General features: G+C 31.9%; 1 protein-coding gene across 14 annotated transcripts in view; it reads left to right on the top strand.

The window, feature by feature from the left end:
• Window positions 1–27,017, top strand: part of fray (oxidative stress responsive kinase frayed) — an 85,151-nt gene that overhangs the window by 46,053 nt on the left and 12,081 nt on the right. For 5 of the 14 annotated variants that reach the window (XR_016194287.1, XR_016194285.1, XM_089245696.1 and 2 more), the window contains exons 5-11: window positions 2,359–2,500; window positions 12,095–12,150; window positions 12,279–12,490; window positions 15,784–15,917; window positions 16,043–16,091; window positions 17,664–17,729; window positions 24,605–24,718. Coding sequence is in view for 10 of the 14 variants with exons in the window: in XM_089245696.1 (XP_089101822.1) it covers window positions 2,359–2,500; window positions 12,095–12,150; window positions 12,279–12,490; window positions 15,784–15,917; window positions 16,043–16,091; window positions 17,664–17,729; window positions 24,605–24,718 (773 nt within the window). In the remaining 4 variants the exon portion in view is untranslated. Of the gene's footprint in view, window positions 1–2,358; window positions 2,501–12,094; window positions 12,151–12,278; window positions 12,491–15,783; window positions 15,918–16,042; window positions 16,092–17,663; window positions 17,730–20,935; window positions 20,963–24,604; window positions 24,719–27,017 lie in introns of all 14 variants that reach the window. The other 9 variants (XR_016194284.1, XM_089245695.1, XM_089245691.1 and 6 more) reach the window with 3 other exon arrangements.

The following is a 27,017-nucleotide window of genomic DNA, read 5'->3' as shown; positions in this document are numbered from 1 at the left end:
AAAGATGACCTAAATATAATTTTTTTCTTGAAAAATATATTGATTCATTATTAGCCAAAATAATTAATTCTTACCACATTTTATATTCTTGGGGTACATTCTGATGGTATATCTTTAAATGGCATAAGAAGGTATAAGTGGTTTTTTTTTCAAAAAGTCTCATAAAAGTGGCCTAAATATATATTTGTTTTTTCATATGAAGTGTCTTAGTTATTTAAAGTTATATACAGAAGCCAAAATTTCTCATTTTTACCACATTTTCTAACCTTTGGCTACATTCTGATGCTCTATCTTTAGCAAATTCATGTATAAGGATTGCATCACACATCTAAATGTAGTGGTGTATTTATCTCACATGGTTTATTTTTCCCTCCACAAAGAAGCAGCAACAATAGTGACACCATCATGCTGTCCTTAAAGAACAAAGACTAGTGTACTAGTAGTTACACATTACCTCACAGACATTTTAATTTTCTTTCCCATAAGAAGTAGCACATCTCCTACTGTATATCTCCCAGTCTTAATATTCAATAGTTTTTTTTTATACTTTCACTATTAAGCCCAGTTAAGCAAGGTTCCACTGTATAGTAGTAACAGATTTATGAAAAATAATCAGCTATATACAGGGCGATTATAATTAAAGTTTTGTTTCCAAATAAGTACTGGTCAAAATGACTTGAAAATTTGCATGGATACTCTTGAAGCAATGGAAATTTCTTTGGCAAAAGAAAATAGTGCAAGTAGATGATGCTGTACTTGGCCAGCAGTATAATCTATTTTGTGCAACCACATCATTTCTGCATTTCCACAGCATTAGTGTGTGGATAGAACTTCTATTAAGATGCACATTGTAATACCAGCAAAGCAGCTGCTGAAGACCCATTTTGACAATAACAGGATGCAACTTAACTCTTGCAACTTCTGGTTGTGGGGGTATTTCAAAATGTGTTATGAACAGTGGTCAGATTGCAATCTCCAGCGCATCCCCCTATATGTTAGAAGTTCCTCAGGAATATTAATGTGGGGGCGCGTTTGGTTTAATAAAGGGGAATTGCAAGCACATCCACATCATGACCATGACATACTCTGATCCGTTGTTGCAATAAGAATTTTTGCTTGCTTTTTATGCTTTCACCTCATAGCCAGAACACGGTGGCCAACATAAAGTTGTAGTTATTTGTTCAATTACTTTTTTTTTTTTTTTTTTTGTGATGTTTCCATGAATTATGAAATCGTGCAATGCTATAATTAAGTTATCATTTTGCAGTGACTGGCTATCGTTTTCATTCTGCAAGCGAATTTCCCACGTGTTTGATGATGTCATTAATTTTACATTTTTAAGTATTTTTTTTCCCTTTACCAAAATAAAATTCCATTTCTTCAGGATTATTCATGTCAATTTTCAAGTCATTCTGACAATCATTCTTTTTTTTTTACAGTGTTTTTAAATCAAAACTTTAGTTATAATCACCCTGTATATCATAAATCATTGCTAATTAATCTGCATTGTTTATGCTTCATTAAATACATTATATTCACCTAATTTTTATTACAAGATATACAGAAGACTGGATGTTGTGAAGATATTTATTATTTTAGATGTTAATTTTTTAAGGAAGGAAAAAACTCATCTCTGCCTCTACCGGGAGTCGAAGCCGGGTCCCTCGATTGCCGGGCGAGTGCTCTGACCACTAAGCTACAGAGGAGATAGAGATTTTCCTTCGCTAGAGTGTAGGCACTCGTCCGGCAATCAAGGGACCCGGGTTCGACTCCCGGTAGAGGCAGAGATGAGTTTTTTCCTTCCTTAAAAAATTAACATCTAAAATAATAAATATCTTCACAACATCCAGTCTTCTGTATATCTTGTGTTAACGGGTGGAGAGCGACATTCATGTCATAATTTTTATTAGTTTTTGCAAAATAGCTTCCTAATTAAGCATAGGCCTACTGAGAGAAAGTAACTGGAGAAAACATCTTTATATTATAATAATATTATATTAATAATAAAAGAATTTTCAAACACAAAATAAACCATTAAGTTAAGCAAAAAATAATTAAATTGCAAAAGTTGGTTTTTATTAAAATGTAAGAAATATTTATTGATTAATTGATATGGGAATAGTGTTAATCGCATAAATAAACATTTTATTTTAATTAATTATATTAGAAGTTTGAATGATTTTTCAGAAATTTTATTGTTTTTAATGTTAATACTATTTAAAACAAAAAACTGGTTTTTGGGGGTTTTTTGGTATGCCCTGCCTGGTATTAATTCCGTTATTTTTTAAATTCAAATTTCAGACGTGGGTTCAGACAAAAACATATGTTAATGCACAATATTTTCTTTTTTTTTTCTAGGCTCTCTTTTGGACATCATAAAGCATAAAATGAAGATGGAAGATTGTCGGCATGGAGTTTTTGATGAGGCTACGATAGCCACCGTCCTAAGGGAAGTCTTGAAAGGTTTAGAATACTTTCATAATAATGGACAAATTCACAGGTAATTATCATTTTACTGCTTAAGTACAAACTGGGAATCAGAAGTTGTGAACATTTTGCTTTGCCATGTTTGTTATGATTGTGGTATTTAGGGGCGAAATTCCTGTGCTATTTTCATCAAAGGTAAGCATATATAACTTTCTTAACAAACAAGATTTGAAATCTGCATGAATATTTGGACTTCCTGGAATCATTCTTTTATAAGAAGGAAGTTCACAAACAGAGTGTGTCAATGCTAAATAGGATATGGATATTTTAGATTCTGTATTCAGAATCAGCTTAAATTTAAAAAAAAAAAAAAGGTTTTTGGTGAGTATTTGATTCATTATCAGTTTATTCATATGAACAATGTATATGCAGTGGTATCTTGATTTATGAGTGTCCTGACTTCTGAGTGGTCCATGAGCAAAAAATATCTGCCTGAAATGTTGAATTTGCAAATGAATTGAGAAAAGTCTTGAAAAGGAAGTGTCTGAGAAAGTTGAAATGATATCTGGGGCATTTCATGGTGCTAACAGTTTTCAGGAAAGAATCAAACTTGTAACTTGAGGCATCACATACTTCATATGCTCATTCGAGATTGAATCCCTTATTTAGTTTTATCTCTATATGAAAAAAGTGAAATTTATGTGCTCTTGATGAATTAGCTTATTAAAGAAACCAAAGAGAAACTTTGCCTGTTGTTAAGTGAATAAAAATTGAAAAACATGTTTTATGTTGAATGAGCCAAATATTGTATATTTGTCTTGAAATGTGTTTTTCAGTTTCTTTGAATTAGTTTATACCAGGGTTGGCAGGTTTTTGACGGTTTAAACTGTCAAAAAACCTCAAATATTGCTTTTCAATATAAAAATTCGCATTGGAAATGCACACGTTAATTGCATGCAATGTTTAAAGTGACTATGTTATACAAAGAATAAATAAATCTAAAATAATTTTCTACTCTTGACAGAATTATTTTGGACAATATATATGTTTTTTTTTTTTGTTTTTTTTTTCTGATAAAATTTGAATAAAGCATAACATGAACATTGAAGGGAAAACCTGTGGAACGATTTGACATTCTTTGATTCAAGATGATTCTTGACCTTCCAAAATTTCTTCAACTGGTTATATATGTTTGTATTGATATTAACCGTTTGCTGTCCTCTTTTTACAACAGATAAGTGTTTTAAAAAGTTTATTACATCATGTATGTAATGTTGATTTCTGTTATTATTAAATTATCTAGATAACCACTGATACTTAAAACGATACTCTTATTGCGCATAACATTGAAATATATCTAGCGATCAAAATACAGAATTGTAGGACTAAATTGTCATTTAATTTGGCAATGCTAGCTTGTATGTCAAACTTAGTTATTCTTATTTTTGCACTATGATATAGTACATTTACTAGCATTTATAATGCAATAGTTTTCCAATTGAGGCTGTATTCAAACGTGCAAAACAAATGCTTTGGGTATCAAGTCTTGTCAGCTCTGCTTTGGTTGAAAATACTCTAAAGCTCTGTGAATTTATACACCCTGATCTAAGACATTTTTAGGTGAAAATAAATGAGTTTAATTAGTGCATTAACACAGATTCTGTGTGAGAATTTTTATATGGAATAAAATTTTAGGTGAATCAGAAAATTTAAAATATCAAAATAGATATTTTTCGTCAGTAATTATAATTCTGAACATAAAACCCTTTAATCTAAATAAAAGTAAGTGTTTTGTTATTTAACATATCTATCAAGTTCACAAAAACTATTTGACATCATTGACAGTAAGATTTTGATAGGTTTAATACCGAGTTAGCTTCTGGGGTCAAAAACCTAACCCTGATGCCCTATCATACATATTTTGAATATGCAGCTCTATTCCACTTGGCAAATTGAACACAGGTAATGAGTAGCTTAGATAAATAAACCATAAAATTATATTTTATATGTTCTAGGCTCTTATGTTGAAGAATTCAAAATTGCAAATTATAATTAACATTTTGTTTTAATTATTGTAATAAATTAATGTTTAAAAATAAAACATTCTGGTATGCAAAAAAGTAAGTTTTTTATCATGTTGTATACCTATTATGTTCAAAACATTATCAAAAGGCATTCATCTAGGTTTTTGATGGTTTAAACCAGTTTTTGACGCTTGTCATGTCAAAAACCCAACCCTGGTTTATACAGTGAAACTCTTACGTAACGATGCTCAAGGAACTGGAGAAATGTATTTTTATAAAGGAATTACTGTTATAGATATAATATATACTGACACTAAAGAAAGTGCACCGGGACCAGAGAGTATTATTATTATACAGGATTTTCACTGTATTTGACACTTATTTTCTAGAAAATAGTCTGAGCTTTGCATGTCAGAATGCAAGGGGGAAGTGTTCTTTAAAAAAGTCAATCATTTCTTATTCGACTGGTGTTTCATTGATAAGACATTTTGACTACCTTTGAGGCACCCTCTTTTTTTAAAAATAAGGGCTTTTACAATTAACACATTTCCATTCGATATATGGTTTTAATGAAAAAAGTCTGGTGAAATTTTCCTGATATTTTGATAAAATTTTGAAGTATTGTAAATTTTATTCTTGTAATTCATATCTTTTTGGCATGACAAGCATCAAAAACTGGTTTAGACCATCAAAAACGTAAATGAATGCTTTTGGATAATGTTTTGAATGCAATAGGTATATAACATAATGGAAAAACTTTTTCATATATTACAGAAATTGTATGGTTTTAAATATATTTCGAGGTGTGTATATTGTGGACCATATGGTGGTTTATTAATTCAGACCTGCCAACTCTCCCGATTTAGGCGGGAGACTCCGGATTTTGGCAGAAAATTAGATTTTACGCGAGCTTTCACGTTGTCGTGGCGTCAATAGTTACCATCGTCGTTAGGGAAAACACCCATAAAGGACAGTCGTAGTCATTTCCATCGAGCAGCCATAAAAAGTGTCTGTGACCGCATTTAAGCAACTGGCAAAGACGCGACTTTGTTTTTGTCGCATTTATCGGCGATCATTAATCAGGGGCATGACCTTGGTTGCCGAAATTCCTGTATAATCGTTATTGTATTCCATTAACAGCCACGCGGTAAACATGTTTTTTCGTCTGCAGCTTTGTAATTTGAATTTTTTTTTTAATTGTTTCTTCCGGTTAAACATCTTCAGAAAGAAAATACAAAACTTCAAGCTATATACAGCTAAATATAAAGCTTTTAAGAATTCATATACTCAAGATTATCAATCACTGGTAGCATCCACGAAAGGAAACACATACTTTATAAACAGTATGTAGATGTGATTTCTCTATTCTGCATGGAAAGACTGGCATGGAATTATATTCTTCTCAGGGGCAATGCTGAACCTGCCTTGGGGGGGGGGGGGATATAACTTTTTCTTAATTTATTTAAATTTTTTTTTTTTTCGAAATTTTTTTTTTATGAACTTTTTTTTTGATCGAGTCTATGAGTGTCGGGAAGGGGGGTACCCCCCTCGGGAGAATCTCCGGATTTCTGGATTTCAAAAGTTGGCACGTCTGTTAATTTTTCATTTGTTTAGTTTGAGGGTTCAACAAGTAGAATAGGGATTAAAAACTTCTGCCTGGTTGAAAAAAAGGGTAATTTTGTATTTACTACTTCATGGTCTTGGCCAGTAACTAGCATTCATCGTCGAAAATTATGGTGCTCATTTTGTGTGTAGGTAAAACAACAGTTTGCATTACAAAGCAGTTGGATACATGGGCCTATTCTAGGTTTTGTTACTGATGATATCCAATAATATTCAATTGTCTTCTGTATTTTTAGGGAATGCAGAGGCATAAACAATATTTACAATGCTCAACAAAGAGCTAGAAATGAAAGTGCTTCATTTGTTGAAAATGATTGTACTGCATTGAGGGCTAAAATTCAATCAAAATTCAATCCTTTTAAAAAAGGGATGGACAACACAGTAAAACCATCTGGTCCACCTTGAGTTATTTATATCAGACCTTGTAATTTACACATTTTGCACTTTGCTTTTGGAAGTTGTCTAAAAAGTGTGTCATTCTTAAAAAACTTACATGTCTTCATAATTTGCTGTGTGTATTTTGAAGAAAGTTGACAGACTGGACTGTGGAAGACTCCAAAAAAAAGTATGTAATATATATTGTGAGGACAGACAGAAAAGAATTGTGTGGTTGCTAATATATACTCTATTTTGGCCAAAAACTGTTTTTGTAACCAAATCATTTTTGTCATTTTGCTTTGGCTCGAGTCAATCTTACAGGATACTGAAATAGTGCCATGGAATTTTTTTTTTTTTTTTTTTTTTTTAATTATGCTGTGATGATTATGTTGTCTAAGGGGTATCCTCCCCTGTCCTATGCTTTTTATTTTTTGAGTGGGAGCACTGCAGTTTGAATCATGCCTATCAGGAATTTTGCTGCCTTGTTGTTAATAAAATTTTGGTGACCTTAGTGTATCATACTAGCTATATATATACAATTCCTGGCGCTTCCCAGGTTTTCTTCAATTACTGGGAAGATTGAAAAAGTGACAAACCATTACAAAGGAATAAACTATTATACATAATACGGGTAGCATTAAAGAAATGACAAACCATTGTAAAGGCATATGCACATTCGAAATGAAACGCATTACTATGGAACCACGGTAACTAAAGTAAACATTCTGAAAGTGATTGTTGAAGCTCAGAGATCATTGTTGCCCGACAGTTTTTGCCTATTGGGACATTTTCCCAGCTCTGAAGAACTTTTCGTATATATACTAAATGGGACCTATTATATATACAAAATTTGATGACAATGGATCAAAAATTGTGGATTTGTATAGTGAGCACACACATACAGACACCCAGACAGAAAATCAATTTTATATATATATAAAGTTGTTATTCATTTGAAGTGCAATACTTATAAATTGTTTTGATTTCTCTAGTTTTTCATTTAATGTGAATTCTTATGATATCAACAGTAAAAAGTTTCACATTTTATTAGTCTTGTAATGTCAGTGCTGCTTATGAATATTTTGCTATAGTACTGTGAAAAAAGTTTGGTTATGTTTAGGATGTTTACAGGTGAAAGATTAATCGATTCTATCCTGAAAAAAGCTAAGAAGTGGGTTTAATTTAAAATATATATGACAAAACTATATACCCTAATTGTTTTAACCCTTAAATGTGTAGCTTTGCTTATGTGCAAATTATTCGTTAAACATTCATTACTGCAGCCAGTTTGAAGATAAAAATTCAGAATCATCTTTGCACATAAGGTGAAGCTATATTCTTTCCATTTTATATTTCAATTTGCTGGTAGATATCTAAATTAATGACAATGGGTTTGTTGCAAAGCATGTGTGGCCGTAATTTCGTTAATTTGTTAAAAAAATTGTGTTTGCATTTCTTTTTTTTACCTTGTTAGAAATCCAATTTCTTTTAAACTATAGTTTGAATCACAAAGAAGGTAGTTATATATTTGGAAAGTAATATTACTTCAACTTATTTATTTTATGTGAGATTTTTTAGGCTTTGCATATTTTCATTAAGGTCCTGCATAAGCAGTACAATTCAAAATGATTTTGAAATGATTTTTCCAGTTTTTAATGCATGTCATTAATTATGATAAAATTATCAGCTCAAAAAAATTGAACATGTATAAAGTAATATTTTCATTTCTTGTGTGTGTATATATATATATATATATATATATATAATTTTTTTTTTTTTTCTCTAAAGCTTGTACATGTCCTATTCAAAACAATTTATTTTTGTCTAGCCTAATACATTCAAACCTTGATATCTCAGAAACCTCTATCGCTAAAAACATTCTTTTCCATAAACATTGATTCAATGTAATTTTTCACAACTATGTTTCTGAAATGCTTGCTATGGAAGGAATATTCAGTTTCTATTCAGTATTCGACCCTTTTACCGTGTATTGCTTAGGTATTTAGCTGAATCTCTGTGTAAATATCTAAGTATATCAAACTACAGTAGACTCTCAATAATCCAGTAGGTTTTCTTCAAGCTTAGAAGAAATCATGTCACTTCATGTCTACGCAGAAGTTTATATTCTTTAAGTGGGCTTTTTTTTCGGTTAACATCCGTTAATCCTGCGATTTTGGTTATCCACCAGACCATGGTCTAATATGTGCCAGATTAGTGAGAGTTCCACACTGGTAAAGGGCTTACATCCCGAAAGGGACAGAGCCCGGGTTGTATCTGGTCTGACAGATTAGTGAGAGTCTACTGTAATTTTTTTTAAATTGGAATTTTTTCTTCATAAATTAAAAATTTACTAATTATATATTTTATTGTATCGTGTGTATTGCGCCTCCCTTCCCCGTGAAAGAGATTATGTCAAGGTGAATTTATAGAATAAGCAAAACATAAAATTGAAAATCGTTCTACTGAAATATTGTAGAAATGCACATGAATTACACAAGTTCACTACTAAACGATGTGTATCTAGACCAGCTACTGAAAGGGGGCAAAGAACATCTAAAGAGGAAAAATAAGAAATAAGTCATAAATTTTATGATGCATTACTAGTTGAGAGTAAATAATGATTCACATTTTCTTAATTACATCGTAAAATTTGTAAGTGTAAAATATAAGTGTCTGAAAAAAATTCATTCTTTAAGTAATATTAAAATACACTATATCATTTTTAAATTTGATTGTCAGGTACCATAACAAATAAAAATCACACAATCAAAATTCAATAACCTACATTTAAAATTACCAATGATTTTATTTTCAATTAAAACCACAAATATTATTCATAATTATGATGACTTTTAAGAAAATTGATATTCATCCAAAACTTTAGCTGAATATTCAGTTAAATCGCTACTCATCCCATTCCTACTTGTTATCTCAAATAGTAAACTTCTCATTTTGGCAGAATGCTTGATTCATTTCAACCCTCAAAAACTGTAAAACTCTTTCAAGGTTACACAATAGTTAGTTATGGGTTGACTAATAACGGTATTGTCTTTTTTCATGAAAAACCCTTTCAGTTCGCAAAACTATGGGTATTGTAGAAATTTTTTTTTAATATGCTCATGACATGATGGTAGGAGTGAAGCATACGAATAAACTAGATGTGCTCCCAATCAAGTTTTTTTTTAAGTCTTGTAATGTTATTCACAAAAATTAATAAATGAAAAAAGGAGGGGAAATGTTTCTCTTGTTAATTCCTGTGTATCTTATTATCTATCATATATTGATCAGAAATAGAAACCAACAATCATTAACATGAAAGCACCTGTACTTCTCAAAAACACTCTAGGTGGTGGTGTTTTTTTTTGCAAAGTTTGAGGTATCAAGGTTCCATCATATTGAGTATTATTATATTTAAATTAATTGTCTTTTCCAGAAAGTTATTTTCTCTTTTATTTTGTTTTTGCAATAAAGACTTAAAATTGGAAAATTAAGAATTACAATAGGTAAAATTCATATCTCATGCATTAAACTTTGCTTATTAACAGAGAAATTAATTTTTAAATACTAAGTGATAGGGAAAAAAAGCAGAGTTTTGCTTAAAATTACCATAGATACACATACAGGGTACATGGGAAAGTATTTTATCCTGAAATAACTCGTGAACTGTTGATCCTAGCAGCATACTTTCAGTTGGAAAAAAATATTCAAATAACATTTTTAGACCTTAGATATGTCATTCATAGAGAGATGGACGAATATTTGGTTACTATTCGGTATTCTGCCAAATATTTAAATCTAAGCACATCAGACTAATTTTAAATTAGGTTTATATTAAAGTTTTGCTCAAAAATTAAAAATTTGCTGATTATATTTTATTGTACGCAGACCTGAATATGTATTTAAAATTACCAATAATTTCATTTTCAATTTAAAAATGCCAATTTTATTCCGACTTGTGATAGATTTTAAGAAAATCTGTATTCGGCCAAATCACTATTCGTTCCATCCCTAGTCATTCATACTGCAAGGGATTGTATAGTTATTAAATTTTTATATTGACACCCAGTCTTAAAGAACCCGGTTAAAAAGTTGTCCTGTCTCTCCTGAACCCAAAAATATTGCATTAAAACCTTGGTTTTTTGGACAGGGGGGATAGGCTGGGCACCACTTTATTATTGGGTTTTTAAAATCAAGTGTCTGTAAAAAAAGTTAATTTTTTTTCAATGTTATATACAACCCCCTTGCAATATAAATGGGGGTATCTAATCCAATTGAAAATATGCTTCTAGGGTCAACAGTTAGCAAGTTTTTCCAGGATGAAGAGACTTCCCTGTGCACCCTGTAATTGATTTTTCTTAAGAACATCTATAACTAATGTAAAAAAAAAATCAATATCTAAATGCGCAGCTGAGTTATGGATAATTAAGATCTGAGTTTTCCTAAATAGGTGGATATTAGCTTGATAGTGTATCTGGAATGATTTGGAGCAGGAAGGTAGTAGCTATGAGTTTGCTCAAATAAGGTGCATTTCCAAGGGGATACTGGGATTTTTCCCTTCCCCTGAGGACAGTAAATGTGAGGGATAGGATTAGGATACAGAGAAATCTCACCACAATGATACTCGATACATCCCTCTACAATGATTTTTTCATGTCTTGTTTTGGCAATGCCTGTAATCTGATATTAAACTGCTGCCTCTCAATATAGCGATAATTCCTCTACAATGATATCTTCTTGGTCTACAGCATATCGTTATATCAGGTTTCACTGTGTTTGGAATAATATGTGGATAATAGTCGAGAATGTTGACTCTTTTTGATTTTGAAAATAACAAATTTCAAGGAATGAAAAATATGGTTATTTTTCTACATCTTTCCCTGTTAGAATTACACATTGATCTCAGTATTAAACAATCATCTGGAAATCTTTGTCTATGTGCCTTAAGAGAAGGCCCCTTCACTTCATCCATCAGTGCTGAAATGCCTAGAACTTTTCTGTGGGTTCGAATGGGAAACCAGGATGCTTTTTCAGCAAACATATGGTGCTGCAGTGTTACTGTCATATTGTGAGTGATGCGCAAACATCACTTTACTGGATTGATTTTGTGATTCAGTTTGTTTGTACTATAATAATAATTATGAGGATTTTTGTAGTATTATCTCATCTTTTCTAATTCTGCATGTTCAGCGAAAAACTTCGAGCAAACCTCTTATGCTTAAAGCCATGTTGCATACCATAGTGTAATGAAATACAAAAGCCACAATAGGCAAACGGCACAATGAGGTGGCTGAAGAAAAACCACCACCAAGAAATGCTCAAAATATATAGATGTTAAATATATTTAATTTTTTACGGGTCACATGACCATTACAAAATGATGTGATTGAGTTAAATCCAATATGATGGCACAGTTATATCTTTCTGGTGCCAAGATGTTACCATTGTTTATCATAGAAACTGTGGGAGAGGATTTTTTTTTTTATTTTGCCTAGGAAAACGCCTATTTCGAAACGGTCGTAAATTTTAAAATTGAAAGTACTGGGGTAGGAGCTGGTGGAAATTAATGATGTGTGACTAGTCTAATCTTTTTTTTTTAATTTTGTTGATGATCTTGTTCTTTTTTTCTTGAATGATTCTTCTAGAGACATCAAAGCCGGCAATATTTTACTTGGTGATGATGGCACTGTTCAGATTGCAGGTGAAACATGTTCATTGTTTTTGCCGTTGTTTGCAATGAAGTGGCTGCAAAAATGATATGAATTGGGTTGTATGTAATTGCATGGTTGTGACATCTCTGAACTAAACTGCTGTAAATTTCCTTTACAGATTTTGGAGTGAGTTCTTGGTTGGCAACTGGTGGCGATTTGTCCAGGCAAAAAGCTAGGCACACCTTTGTTGGTACACCATGTTGGATGGCACCAGAAGTAATGGAACAGGTGACTGGCTATGATTTCAAGGCAGACATCTGGAGCTTTGGCATAACTGGAATTGAGCTAGTGACTGGAACAGCACCTTATCACAAATATCCCCCAATGAAGGTAATTATTCATCCAAACAAATCTTATGGTTATGAAGTGTAAAGTGTGTGTTTTTTTATGTTGAATATGATAATTTATTCAGATTCATGATATCATCACCATCACTGCATGTCATTTGTCTTGCAAATTTTTATCTTCAAAATTTGTATACAGTCAAGCCCACTTATAATAAAATAAGATATTACGAAAGATCTGTTATAATAAATTTTACCCATGCCAGTAAACCTGCAATACAAAAATAATGTTTAAAAATATCACTTGAGACGAATTGCCATATTTATGAATATCTGATATAACAAAGTTCTTTGCAAGAATTGAACTTATTCCAGGAAGTAAGTTTCATAAAATTTGAAGTTACTTTTCAGAAACAAAGTCTGAATGAGAGAAGTACTGCTTTACAATTCAGAGAAAGACTATGGGTGTGTTTTGTCAGTCCCATCTATCTATAGCTAGATGGTGAACTCTAGCTATAGATATCACTAGTTCTGTCTGTGAACCTTAAGACTCTCCAGAATAGTGTAATAAAGAACGACAATTCAAAGCACTAAAAAGGTGCATATATTGACATCTTGCCTCTGACAAAGGTTGGCAACACTGAGAACCAATGACTTACAGCAGTGGTTCTCAACCTTTTCTGACTTGCGGAGCCCTTTTCAGTGAATAATTTCTATGGTGCCGTCCTGTTTAACTCGAGGAACCCTTTTTAGCACATTATTTATATGGCCGTACCCTTTAGGCCTCTCTCTCTCTTCTTTTTTTTTTAAATCAAAATTATTGATTTATTTTATTCTCGAGTGGCTGCGGAGCCCCTGGGAAGTGCGCACGGAGCACTGGTTGAGAACCGCTGACTTACAGTATATGATCTAACATTTTATTCAAACCTGTGTGAACATTGTTAATAATTGCGACACACGTGAATGACTTTCATTTTAATCATAATTTCATTTCTGAGTCTGCCTGAAGACCTCTAGTCTAGTCCATGGACCATAGGTGAGAAATGCTGCTTTAAAAGTGGATTCTATTCATTAAGCTCGAGTATTTATTAGAGATGGGACGAATATATTCGGCTGCTATTCAGTATTTCCCCTCTTTTGCCAAATATTAGGTTCAGCTGAATAATGCTTAGGTATTTGGCCGAATATCTATGTAAATCTAAGCACAACAAACTAATTTAAAAAACTCATTAATTTGAATGTTTTCCATAATTTAAAACTTTACTGATTATATTTTATTGTGTATTCCTTTCTGTGAAAGTGGTTATGTGGGGGTGATTTTCTAGGATAAGGAATACATAAAACTGAAAATAGAATCCTACTGCAATAATGTGGAAGTGAACATGAATTACACACGTTCACTACTGAAGGATGTACCTAGACAAAATATATATTGAGCTACTGAAAGGAGCAAAGAACATCTAGAGAGGAAAAATAAGTCATAAATTTTATGATTACTTAAGAGTAAATAATGGTTGACATTTTTTAAATTAGGTGTGAAATTTTAACAAGCGTTGATTTATTTAACAGAACAGCTATTTACGATAAGAGATGCTGCAGATATTTTTATTTCCCAATATGTAAACACACCAGCTTTAATCTACTGAAGCTCGTGTTGACGCAGTCCAATCAAGTTTGTAAGTGTCCCCATTCATTTGTGATTTGGTCAGCTCATTTCTGTGTCTGATACATGCAGATAGATAATATAATTTCCTAGAATGTCCAGACTGTTCTGCTTGATGCTAATTTACGTACTCGATTGGGTTGTGTCAACACGAGCTTCAGTAGGCTAAAGTGGTGTTGGTTGTGTACATACTGGAAAATAAAAAAGATCTGCAACATCTCTCATCTTCCTGTATATTCTCATTTATCCAATTTTGAAGTTGTTCATTTTAGCCTTCAATCAGTTTGTCTTTTTCATAGCATTCCTTGGTGTTTTAAAAACTTATTAAAAAAAATTTTGGGCCCAAAGCTGAAATAAATCAAACGATTTTCCATAGAAACCTATGGGGAAATTACGTTTTGGCTAACAAACGATTCCAGAATGAATCATATTAACTGAGGTATCACTGTAATATTTAGATACAATATATCATTGCTAAATTTGATTTTCGGTACCATGGTAATAAAAATCGTTCAGTTACCAGTTTTTAATATTTAAATAATAAATTGCATGATTAAAATTCCATTTCAATCATTTGAAAAATTACCAGTAATTTTATTTTCAAACACATTAAAAACACCCATTTTATTTATAATTGTGATGAATTTTAAAAAAATTGATATTAAAAAACATTAGTGGAATATTCAGCCAAATCACTATACGTCCCATCCCTAGTATTTATCTTGTATTAATTATAATGAATATCAGGCATTACAAATGTTTTTGAACTTCCTGTGTGACTGTTATGTCAGGGCTCGACTGAACTTGCATTTCATGTTGCAACATATCCGATTAGCTTTAACATTTTAGCATTTAAGTGCACATTGTTAATAACTTTTACAAGTCTATTGCAAAACAAAAATTTCAGACATCTTATTATGATTGATAAGGTTATAACAGCCATTGCACTTCACAATGGTCTGTCATCAGTGCAAGTTTATTTTCTTCTTAGCATTTGCCACATGCTAGTAGGTGCATAATCAATGGCAACTAAGTCTTCTAATCCAGTATTCAGTAAAGGAATTTGGACCTTACCTGATGCCAATCGCCTGTTGTTGGGCGAAGCAGCAAATGAACTCGTGCCAAAGATTCATTTGTCCTGAGGAGCTCTCATTCAGCTTATATCAACAATTTTCTAATGATGCAAACTGTGCTTTAGTTAACCTCTTCACGCCTGAACCAAAACTTACTATTTAAAAAAAAAATTCATTACTTAAATAATTAATTTGGGTCAATATATTTACTAAGACCATTTGAGTTAGGTATACACATGTTTACCCCTCAGGTGTTAACCTGAAAAAAGAATCATTAAAAGCCATTTAAACTTGTTAAAAATGAAGGTACACATGTTCGTGTGTGTGCACATGCGCACGCCAATAATTGTAATTATGTCAGTTTAATCCATAATTCAACAATTTAATTTTTGCAGGTATTCAAAAGTAATGACTAAAATTTATATTATGCTCTACGTTTATTATTTTTCAAAGAAAAAAAGCCTATTATGATGTAATATTCATTTTCTTCTATACAATTATATAATTTTTTTAATTTGTTGTTTCTTTCACGATATTTGAAATGTTTGATAATTTGTAAGTCTTCATTTTCAATCACATGCTATATATGCCTATCCCGCTAAGGTCCTGATGCTGACTCTTCAGAATGATCCTCCCACAATAGATACTGTGTCGGAAGAAAAGGATCAGTACAAGAACTACGGGAAAACTATCAGGAAAATGATATCGGACTGTTTGCAGAAGGATCCCTCAAAAAGGCTAGTTGATTTCACTGAATGATTTAATTTCAATACTGAAACTGTAAATCAACAATTATTGAGTGGCAACTGAAATTTGATTGTCTTCGGTGAATGAATGCTGGTTTTTTTTCTCATTATTTCAGGCCTAGTGCATCAGAACTACTGAAACATCCATTCTTCAAAAAAGCCAAGGTTGGTTAAAACCGTTCTTGTTATATTGTTTTATTTTTATATTTAAAAAAAATCATTTCATTTTGTGAAAAAATGTATTTTAAAAGCCATGACCTAGTCTAATGTCTTCAAGATAATTAAACATGTGATGATATTTCAAGCAAGACTTATTACTCTGCTCAACAAAAAAAATTAATGTTCTTAAGGAAATTTTAATGATTATAGGATGTATTTGGGGCTGCGTTGCCAACTATTCACTGTATTTATGTGCAGTTTTAATGTGATTTGGGTGCATGCCGGTTATGATATTGCCATTGAAATTTAATTTTCACTTTATCGCAAAATGTAAAGGCTATCTGACAAAAGTTTGTGTGTGATATATTCAAAAACGAGGAGCAATGTACAAACCAACACCATCACAGGGGCACCAATTTTTGGTTTCTTTTAATTTTTTAACTGTAGAGCATGCAATACACCTCATAAGAGAGCCTTCTTATTGTCATCATCACAGTCAAAACAAAAACAATCAAAAGGCTAAAACTTAATTTGAATTGATCGAATAGAAACATTCGAACTATAAAATTACCAACAACCTTCAAATGTGATGCACAAACTGAGGACAACTTATTGAACTGAAAAGTCATAAACTAGAAACAGACATTTTTTATGTGGTAGAAAGTGTCAAATAGCCCATATGATGCATTGCTAAGGAGAGGGTCTTTTGCGAAAAATAGAAACATTGTGAAATGTATTGAGATGTAATATGACACCTCAAAAATGAGGGGGAGTAAGCATGCCCCCCCCCCCCCAGGTTGGGATCTTATGTGTCCCCAGATCAAATTTTCACAGGCCCCATTATGATGAATTTATAGCGTGAAAAAACAAATTATGAGAATAGTCTGGAGGCCCCCATAACTGGAGAATTGTCAGCCCCATCCTTGGGGGAGCCATGAGAGGTTAGGTTCATATTATGTCTTGTGACTGTAAAAAATGCTGCCAGCAGGTTTATGTGGATCCATAGCTGCTGAACCTTTGCTAAGAGATATATGAGTAAGAAAGCTGTTGCAGCTTTGCAAGGGAATCGGAAATAAAAAAAAAACCCACTTGGGAATGCAGCCTTGCAAAGCATGACAAAGATAATAGTGATAATAATCTCTGACCTTGAAATACAATTGTCCAACTCCCTCTAGGGGTAAAATGATAAAGTAGAAGGATGGCTGTGCGGGTTACAGCACTTGTATGGTAAATTATTCTTTCATATCCATGTGATAAAGACAAAAAAATCAGCTCAACTGCAAATGTCGTCATAGGCACCGTTGTTACGTACGGTTTAACTAGCTGACTGGTTAATGTATTATGATATTGAATTGCGAAATCTTCAGAATGTTTTCCCTCTAGTATCTTTGTATTTTTCATCTTTACACGCTTAAAAAAAAGCGATAAGGTGTCATGCAAAATCTAAGATTACATATGATTGCAGACGAATAAAGAATTTCATCATGTTATTTTTGAACATTTGGATATGTTTTCATTTTTGTTATTAATGCTTTTGTCAATAATTATGAGTTATGTGACTTTCATGTTTATATAAAGGACAAAAAGTATCTTATTCAGATGTTGCTATCTTGTGCACCAAGCCTTGAAACCAGAGCCCAAAAGGTGAGCATATTCTATATTCTCTATTTTTTTTTATATTATTATTATTTAAACTCAAGATTTCAAGTCAAGATTTCTGCTGACTGTCTCATACTTTTTTTTCCTTGGACAAAGACATGAAAACGGTACAAAAAATGTACAAAATTAAACAAAAAGGGAACATATATATACAGTCACTGTCTTACTATCAAAGAACTTATTATTCACCTCCTGGATGATGGTATATATGGTATATATATATACCATCATTATATTAGCACTCACCATTTCCAGTGAAAATTTTGTCACAAGTACACGTAGGATACTAACAAAAAATTAGAACAAAAACAATTTTTTGATCATCCCCGTACGAGAAAAATCCTTCCCAAGCTTTGGAAATCCATTCAAAACGTATTTGGTGCAAGCCAGAATTTTATTCTTTTCTGTGACATCATTTGCCTACAGAAATTTCAGATACACATTTTTTCTAGAGTTAAGCTTTTACTTTCCCAAAACCTTTCTTGAGTCTTGTCAGAACACCGAGTATTCAAATTTATAAAAAATATTTATCTTTACTTGCCGTTCCTTCGTTGAAAAAAAGATAATGTCCTCGGACAATAAATTGACCTTGAAAGACTTTTATACTTCACTACCTTCATTTAGAAATACTTCTTTTTAGAAAGGGTAATCACTCCAAGAAAATTTTCTACATCCCTTTTTTCCCATAGAATAGTATGTTCGGTCAAAATGACCCAAACTGTGGTTCTAGGTATAAGTGCTTATATCTCTGAAACACAAAATGTGAAGATAATAAAATTTTCATGAAATAATATTCATATGGTATCGTGAAAAGTCACAATTTTTTTTATCTGCTCTCAAGTTTTTGAGTTAAATGAAGTTTGATTTGGGTTAAATTGACCCACTCCACGATTCTAGTGTTAAATTGCTAGTCATTTGCAGCTTTTCCTGCTACAATGTTGATCAGAAACACTTTTTTCTCGTTTACTTTTTGGTCTGTCCCGTAAATGCTTTTCAAAATATAGTGTACATATACAGTATTTACACACACATGCACATACAATAAATTTTATGTTACACAAAAAATTACAAATTGATATAATCATATACTATTCATAGTATGATCTCTTCATATTTAGATAAATATACATATGCATTGTTAAATGTACAAAAATCCATTTTATTTCAAATATTTTTATTGTATTATTGTTTCGAAAACAATGCTTTTTGCCAAACTAAAAATATTTTTAACCTCATTGGTATTACAATTGATGCTCATTTTAAATGACCCCATGTTATAGTGACCATTCCATTACAATGACCTGTAGTATAAGTCCCAACTGTTTTCATAGAGTGACTATCGTATACATTTCATTTTCGATGTAACGATCTCCCCAATATAACATCCATACCCGATGGGACAAAGGGGGATCGTTGAATCGAGCGTCGACTGCATTAGTAGGAGTGTGTGTTTTTGGAGCAGTGTAACTAAAACTCTTTAAATAATGCTTTGTTTGTTTTTGGCGCTTTATTCATTTTTTAGTCTATTTCATTATTCTATATACGTAGTTTTGTCTTATGATTAATGCGTGACACTCGGTTCTGTTTTGGTTAGATGGATTATCTGTTAGGAATCTAATTCATTGTATATATATTATTTATATCATGTATCTTAGTCTAGTATGCACCTCCCCAAGCACAGATTCAATGTGTTATTATTGAGTATATCCATGCATAAAAGATATCTTTTAAAAAATCTGCATCTATTATATTTTAAGTCTATAATACAGCTGCAAAATTTTGAATCTTTTTAATTATTTAACCACAATGCAAATTCCATTTGAGGCCATCTTGTTTTATTGTGCGCAGATATTTATAGTCACAAACTATTTCTTGGCAATTACTGTGCAATATGATTTGACTAGGAAAATGGTTATGAATTTTCATATGTGTTATATCAAAATCATTTATGTTTCTTGTAGCAAATATATTTAGTTTTTGTAATATTTAATTGTGATTAGTTTTTACTTAGCTAACTATTTATTATGAAAAGGCCTACTTTTTAAATAAACTTGCTATTTCCGTATCGTCTACATAGAGAACTGCATTGTTGGCGAAGGATATTAATTTTCCATTCAGTTCAAGTCCACAAAAATTGCTTATGTAGATGAGAAAAAGTACTAATCTCTGTGGTACACCATTTTTACTTTTTAAATATATATTATTTTTTTCATTTATTTTAACTGCTTGATGTTTTTTATGATATGTTTAGAATTATTTTATTATATTCCCTCATATATGCCAGCTGAGTAAGTTTCTTAGTTAGAATATTTTGGTCCACGTAATCAAAAGCTCTTTTTAAATCTAAGAATGCGGTTACACTGAATATTTATTTAGATTGTATCCACTGTTTAATCAATTGCATAAATCTATTGCAGCCATTTCTGTATTTTTTTCTTTTGGAATCTACATTGATTACACTACTTAATGGGGAAACGAAATTGTGTTCTTAAGGAAGTTTTCACTGTTTTATGGTATTTTTGGACTGCTGATTTCAAAACTGGTGTTACTTTTACTGGATTGGCTTTAGTTTTTGAAATAATGTATATTCTTCACTATTGATGCATAGTCTGTATTGCTGTGGAAATTTAATTTTCACTTTATCTTAAAAACTAAAGCCAATCTGACAAAACCAATGCCTGATTCGGATTCAGCACTGAAATATTTTTGAGAACACAATCAGTGTTGAGAACAGTGTTAAATGGAAAAATGGTTTGGTGATTTAGGAAATTGAGCAGTTGTTTATACAGTTTTAAATAATCTTCAAGAAACAGGTGGAATAGAAATCAGTCTGTAATTTATTAAATCAGTTTCATCTCCTTTTTTTATGAATAGGGTGTACAAGGGGAATATATGAGTTCAGGATAAAAAAAAAAAAATCTGTTCAATATTGATGCATCTATGAGATTTTTTTTATTATATCTAAATGATAAGGTGAAAAAAAATTATTATTTGGGGGAAAATTTTAATATATTGCTTTTTGTTTTCTTTTATTTATGTTATTACATCCTTTATTACTTCATCAGTGGTTTCAGAATAGAACATAAAATTAATTGAGTTATCATTTGTTTGTGTTTGTGCAAATAAAAAATTTTCATTTTATTTTTTTTCCTCCAAATTTCTATTTATGAAATCCTCATTAAATCTTTCAGCCAGTTCTGAAGCACTTTGAAACTCCGGTAATATGTTATGCTTTACACTTTTGTTTAAAACGGTTTCATTGATGCATTTCCATTGCAGTCTTTTTTTTTTCATAAGTGTTGAAGTTGTTCTCAATGTATTGCTATTTTGTTATTTTGTGAGGTTTTCAATTCTCTGTCATAGTGCTTATATTCTGTTTCAAAGGAGATTATATTTGGATATTGTTTGTATAAATTTTTCTTTGTAGTTTATTCTTTTTTTCTTTTACTTTGGAAAAGTTAATTAATCATGATGAAATGTTACATGATAACAGGAAAAAAATTCGTTAAGAGGTCACCATGGATCTATATTGATGAACAAGAAGTATGATTTCAATATACAATTTGAAGGACAGAACAAAAAAAATCAGTGAAGGAATACAAACAAATAATTCAAAATTAATTCTGTATCTATAAAATGAGCAAATATTCAATCAGAATCATAGTAATATGATAATAGTACAGAAACTTTAATAGCATTTCAGATGCATACTTAACATATACGTAATAAATGAAAGATACAAGATACTAGAATTATGATGGGAGAATTGGTTAATAACTTAGATAATTCAAGGCAATCAGCAGGAGGTTTATGTACATTATTTATAAAATTGGATTCATCACTGTGAATGAAAGAGCTCTGTTTTTTGTTTTGATGTTAGCTATTGAGCATAGAAATTTGTTTTTGTTTTTCTAGTATCGGTATAGAAGGGGAAAATAATATATGGTAGTTTGTTATAAAATTTCAGAATAAGGTATGTGAAATAGTTTTTCTATACTGTTTTATGTGCAGTGAAACCTCGATATAATTATATTCTGCGGGGAGGAATCTAGAGGTATTATCATTATATTGATAGGCAAGATAGTCACCACTTGCCACCAAATTTATGCTGTTGTTGGCATCTTTTCTAAAAAAATTGTTAGTACTATCAGATAGAAAATGCACTACAGAGTATTTATTCATCATGTAAAACTAACTAATTAGTTGATTACTTGAATTCATTCCAGGTGCATTGCCCCTTTAAGGAAGTTTACCGTATTGTACTTTTGTGTCTTACAGAGAAAATGACGACACCAACAGCTTTAACAATATTTTCAGTGATTGTGTGGTGCAAAACACTGATGATATTGAATGTTCTCAGAAGAATGAAAACATGTGACAAATTTAAAATTAAATTCAAGATAATTTAATATAAAAAATGTTGTGCGTAACAGTTTTAAAATCTCTTTAAAGATATCATTATAGAATGATTTATTGTAATAGATGATAATGTTTCATCAAGAGGTGTTTAACATTAGGCTATAGGCAATTCCAAACAAGATTTGAAAAAATATCATTATGGAGTGGTTTATCATTACATCGAGTATTTTTGTAGCAAGGTTTCACTGTATTAACATAATATTTAGAGTGTTATTATATCTATTTGATGTTCTTAATAAATTGAGGGGAAGACACTGAGTTTTGTGGTTTCTAGCTAGTAAGAGAATCTATTTATAAAAGCACAAGTATAAACACCACAATAAGAGTATGTTTAGTTGCCAATAAAGATTAAGTGACAGAGTTTAATAATTGCCTGCTAGTGATCGGATTATTTTCTTTTGTTTCTGGATCAATGGTCACAACCATACTGATATAATCACTGCCCCAAATAGTAAGTCCGTACCCTGTAAAATCTGTCTATAAAGACTGTCAAGACCTAGAAAAAAATATTGTTATATACAGGATATTGTTGTAGCAGTTCGAGTATTCGCGCTATTTCCTATTGAATAGGAATTCAGCCGGAACCAAAGAAAATATCATTATAAGTAGGTTTATTGTTATAGACAGAGTGCCATCATACAGTGATAGTGTGCAGTCCAGTTTGCAGAACTTGTTTTGGAAAGAATGTTTCTTCATAATGCCATATGAGCTCTGATATTAAGAAAATGGAGGAAGGGGTTCTAGTGTTGTCCGACTTCCATATATACATTCTACAAGGTTGCATGCACGGTGGGATTCCATTGAATGGCCACATCAGAAAATTGTTTTTGAGGGGGGGGGGCTCATGTTTTCTGAGCCCCTAGGTTCCAATGCCTATGAGGTGTTTAAAAAATCAAATTTTTGATTTTTTATTATTTTTTTTTCATTGGACTATAATTATGTTGCTTTTATTTCCCCCTTCCCCCCATGGCAAAGGTCAGTATTTTGAATGACTATTCTCTTAGTAGTGGTGAATAATTCATCACTACTGGGAAGACTTCATGTTGCTTTTGTTTGTTATTCTTTGGTATTGATTTCATTGATTTGTTTATATATATAATAAAACCCCTCCATATATATTGTAGGTTCTATAATTTGCATAAAAGTGGTAGTCATTTATATTATCTGAAATATGGATAGAAACAGATGAATTATTAAATAATTATATTTTTCATTCAGGCAAATAATATCCATTGGTACGTTTAAAGATTTTAGAAAAACTGTAAAGTTACAAAGAATTTGTATAGAAGTGATTATTCGTGTGCTATGTTCCTCCTCCTTCCCCTCTCCCCCGACTTTTATAGAGCTCAATTACTCCTTCCCATGTGGTGGAAGGCACGCCATCATAAAAAATACATTTATTGCACGGTGTGGTTCATACATACAGCTGTTCAAGCTAATTACGTGCGCAAAGAGTTGTTCCATATTTTAGCAGAAGGACGAAATATAAGGTAAACACGGGATAAACAACATTCATAATCCAAAAAGTATTGATTGAAAAACTATTCATGTTTATTTCATCACCCAAAAGATAACCTCTCTAAAAAAACAAGATTTTGATGAAATTTTTCATGTTCCACCGGTGCTGCTAAGGTAACACTGATAATATGTTTAATAAATCTGTTATCACTACTTTCACATGTATCAAAGACTACTGTCTTCTCTGACAAGAACTGTTTCCATACCCTTAATCGCCATAACTATTGAATCAAAGTCACGCTTCAACTTGACCTTATGCTGAGCAGATAAATCATGGTCTCTAGCGAAGATTATACCAACACTGATGTATGCTAACTTCACCTGGATGAATAATCTCATAGTTAAATATTCGTGTTGAATTTTTGTAGTAAAAGTCATTACCATATTTTATTGTGTATAAGGATATAAGGAACACCCCCCCCCCCCCTTTTTTTTTTCTTTGCTTGCTTGCTTGCCAAAAATTCAGTCCCAAAAATAGGAGGGGTTCCTTGTACATGGATTGTTTTATAGATATATCTTTTCAACTTTTTTTCCAAATTTTGACCCCAAAAAATTGGGGGTTCCTTATACATGTTAAAAATAAGGTATTTGTCTTTTACAATCTCAGAGGTGCTCAAATCTCTGTTTTCTTCTCCACAGTTTCTATACATCCAGAGTAGTTCAGTCAAACCCATTCACCATTGGACGTAACTGAGTACTCATTGATGAAAATGTTCACTGCAAAAGTGTATTATAATAACCAATGATTTATATGTATAAAAAGTCTAAAGAAGCAATTATGCATGGAGTTTTGTACCTAGGCATATTTTCTTCCTGTATACTGTATGTCTCTGAAACTTATATTTTGGAATCACAAGCTGAAAAATGTGAAATTTAGGTTTTTTTTTTTTTTCTTTTCTTTTCTTTTTACAATGTATTTTTAGTTGAAAAATGCAAAACGACTTCCTGGTGCCAGTGGCCGTCTCCATCGAACAGAAGCTGGAGACTGGGTATGGTCATCGGATGATGAAGCGGAATCGGATAAAAAAGATTCATTCGTATGTGTGAAATTAATTTTCTACTATTCCTGATTTCAAGAAATAGAAATAGTTTGTGCTGTTACTACTCGAAAGCTCTTTTTTTTAACACTAAAAATTTAACACTGGCTTGTAAACTGCCGAACACGCGGACGGTATACTGTAACACAATGAGCCTGTCCCTACTCATTTTTGATGTGAAAACATCTCTAAAATCTATGGTGGCAGTCAAGAAGCAATCACTTCCAAATGAGCGACAGTTTTTGTGTGGAACTAATTTCAAACCTTAATAACTCCAAAAATGGACATAGTGTTGCCCTCTTGATCTTATTTTAAAGACAAAAGATGAAAGTTTATGCTAGTACCATTTTAATATTTGTGGCAGCCTGACGTCAGGAACTGGAGAAACCACAAGATGTCAGGAACTGTGCACACATAAAGTGGACCAACGATTTTTGAGTTTTTGGATTTGACACGTGTCTATAAATGGAATCATATCTCCGAAACTGTTAACCAAGTGTTTTGAAGAAGAGTATGCATTCTATAACTCATTCTGAGGTTTCAATTTGTATCTTAAATAAACACTTAAAAAGATACAAGGCTGTAAATTTTAAAAAAGTGTGAACATTTTCGGATTTTTCCAAAATGTTGCAATACATGAGTGCAAAGTACAACCAAAGTATGAAAAATCATGCACGAATTCATACAACACAAAATGACAAAGAGTAAACACCGGACCCCAAAAACACCGGACCTGAGCCCAAAATAAATCGCAGTACTGCCATAAATATAAGCAATACAAGCACACTCTGGCAGCATCTGTCGGAGCTGGATCAAGTATGGCTGTGGATTTCTTCGCTGATGAAATGGACAGTGCAATGGAGGTCGATCCACACCCATTGGACCTAAACTGGACTTGGACTGGGTCCAACAACTACTTAAAAAAGCATTCGTTGATGTGAAAACGTCTTTAAAATCGATTTCAAAGACGAGGAGTTACTAAGTTATTGGAGTTATTAAGGTTTGAAATTACTATTTGTATTATAATTATACAAAGAATAATCAGACACTGCCTAACCTACCGTTTTTGGAATATGTCTACAGAGCTTCAAAATACAGACATGTCTATTAAGTCAATTTAAATATTTTATTAAATGAAGTATCTTAAAAATTTGTGGTGAGGTGCTAAGCATAATTTTCTGTTTCTTTTCTGTTTTTTAACTAAGAAATAATGATACCTGGTTGGTCGGACTACGGTGGCCACACCTACTTCTGATATGCGGAGAAAACGGGAAAGAAGATTTTTGTGCTGTTGAAAAAAATTGACAATGAAATTGAAATAAAGAAGTTAGACAAGTTCTAACTATCATTCCTGCCAGAAAATGATGCTGCTATATTCTGCATCAAATAGCGCTTGTTTTTTTTTCTTCTTTTTTTGTGTACTTGGAAACTCCTCAAAATACTTTTATACCTACTTTGTATGTACCTTAGACGAGAAATACCTGTATTTTTCTTCTATGGTATGTACAGTGAGGCGCTCAGCACATTAAATTCCCAGACTTTCGGAAAAGGGCAAGTAAACTTTCCCTCAACTTATCGGTCATAGGTCCTGGACTGTACTTCTACTATGATTTCAAGACGAAATAACTGGGTTCTAGACTCCCAAAAGAAGAAAACAACACTTTATTTCATTTATTATCCAACATCCTCAACGAAACCGTCATGTCTCTTCAGTACAAACTTTCACACTATATCCCACTTTTCGAATTTCTCAGTTCATTCTCTTTTTTCTCTCTCGCGACTCTTGTTTCTCCCAGGTCTTCTTCCCACTCTTTTCTCCTGAACCTTACAAGGCACAAAAAAAAAAATTATTTTCGTGTGCCACGAAACGATTCTTTCCCAGAGAGCGTTTTATTCCTTCATACTTCAGCACCACCCCTTCCTCCCATCTTCCATAGTTGCACTTAGAATTATCCGAGAAAATAATTTTGAAGAGTAATTTCACACTTCTCCAAAATTTTAAGGGGTATTTAAAAAAAAATTAATATTATTATTTTAAAAAATTGTAAGCGGTATTTTATTGTATATGAAAAACTTACTATTTATGAAAAATTACTCGAACTTTGAAAGTGTGTTTTCAGTCCTCTACAAAATTTGGAAGATTGAAATTGAATTTAGATGCGTATTGAATTTTTCCAGCAAGTTCCTGCTCTCGATTTTGTCCCTGAAAATCGGATTGTGGTAACCGCAGCTCCTTATTCAAATTATCGGCTCCTCATCTGGCTTTTCATTGGGAAACCCCGATCATATCCTTCATCGT

This window comes from Pholcus phalangioides, unplaced genomic scaffold (assembly GCF_987345545.1).
Source record: "Pholcus phalangioides strain wild (caught in Gottingen) unplaced genomic scaffold, Ppha-v1.0 ptg000016l_1, whole genome shotgun sequence".
NCBI lineage: Eukaryota > Metazoa > Arthropoda > Arachnida > Araneae > Pholcidae > Pholcus > Pholcus phalangioides.
This window is presented reverse-complemented; position numbering and strand designations above follow the sequence as displayed.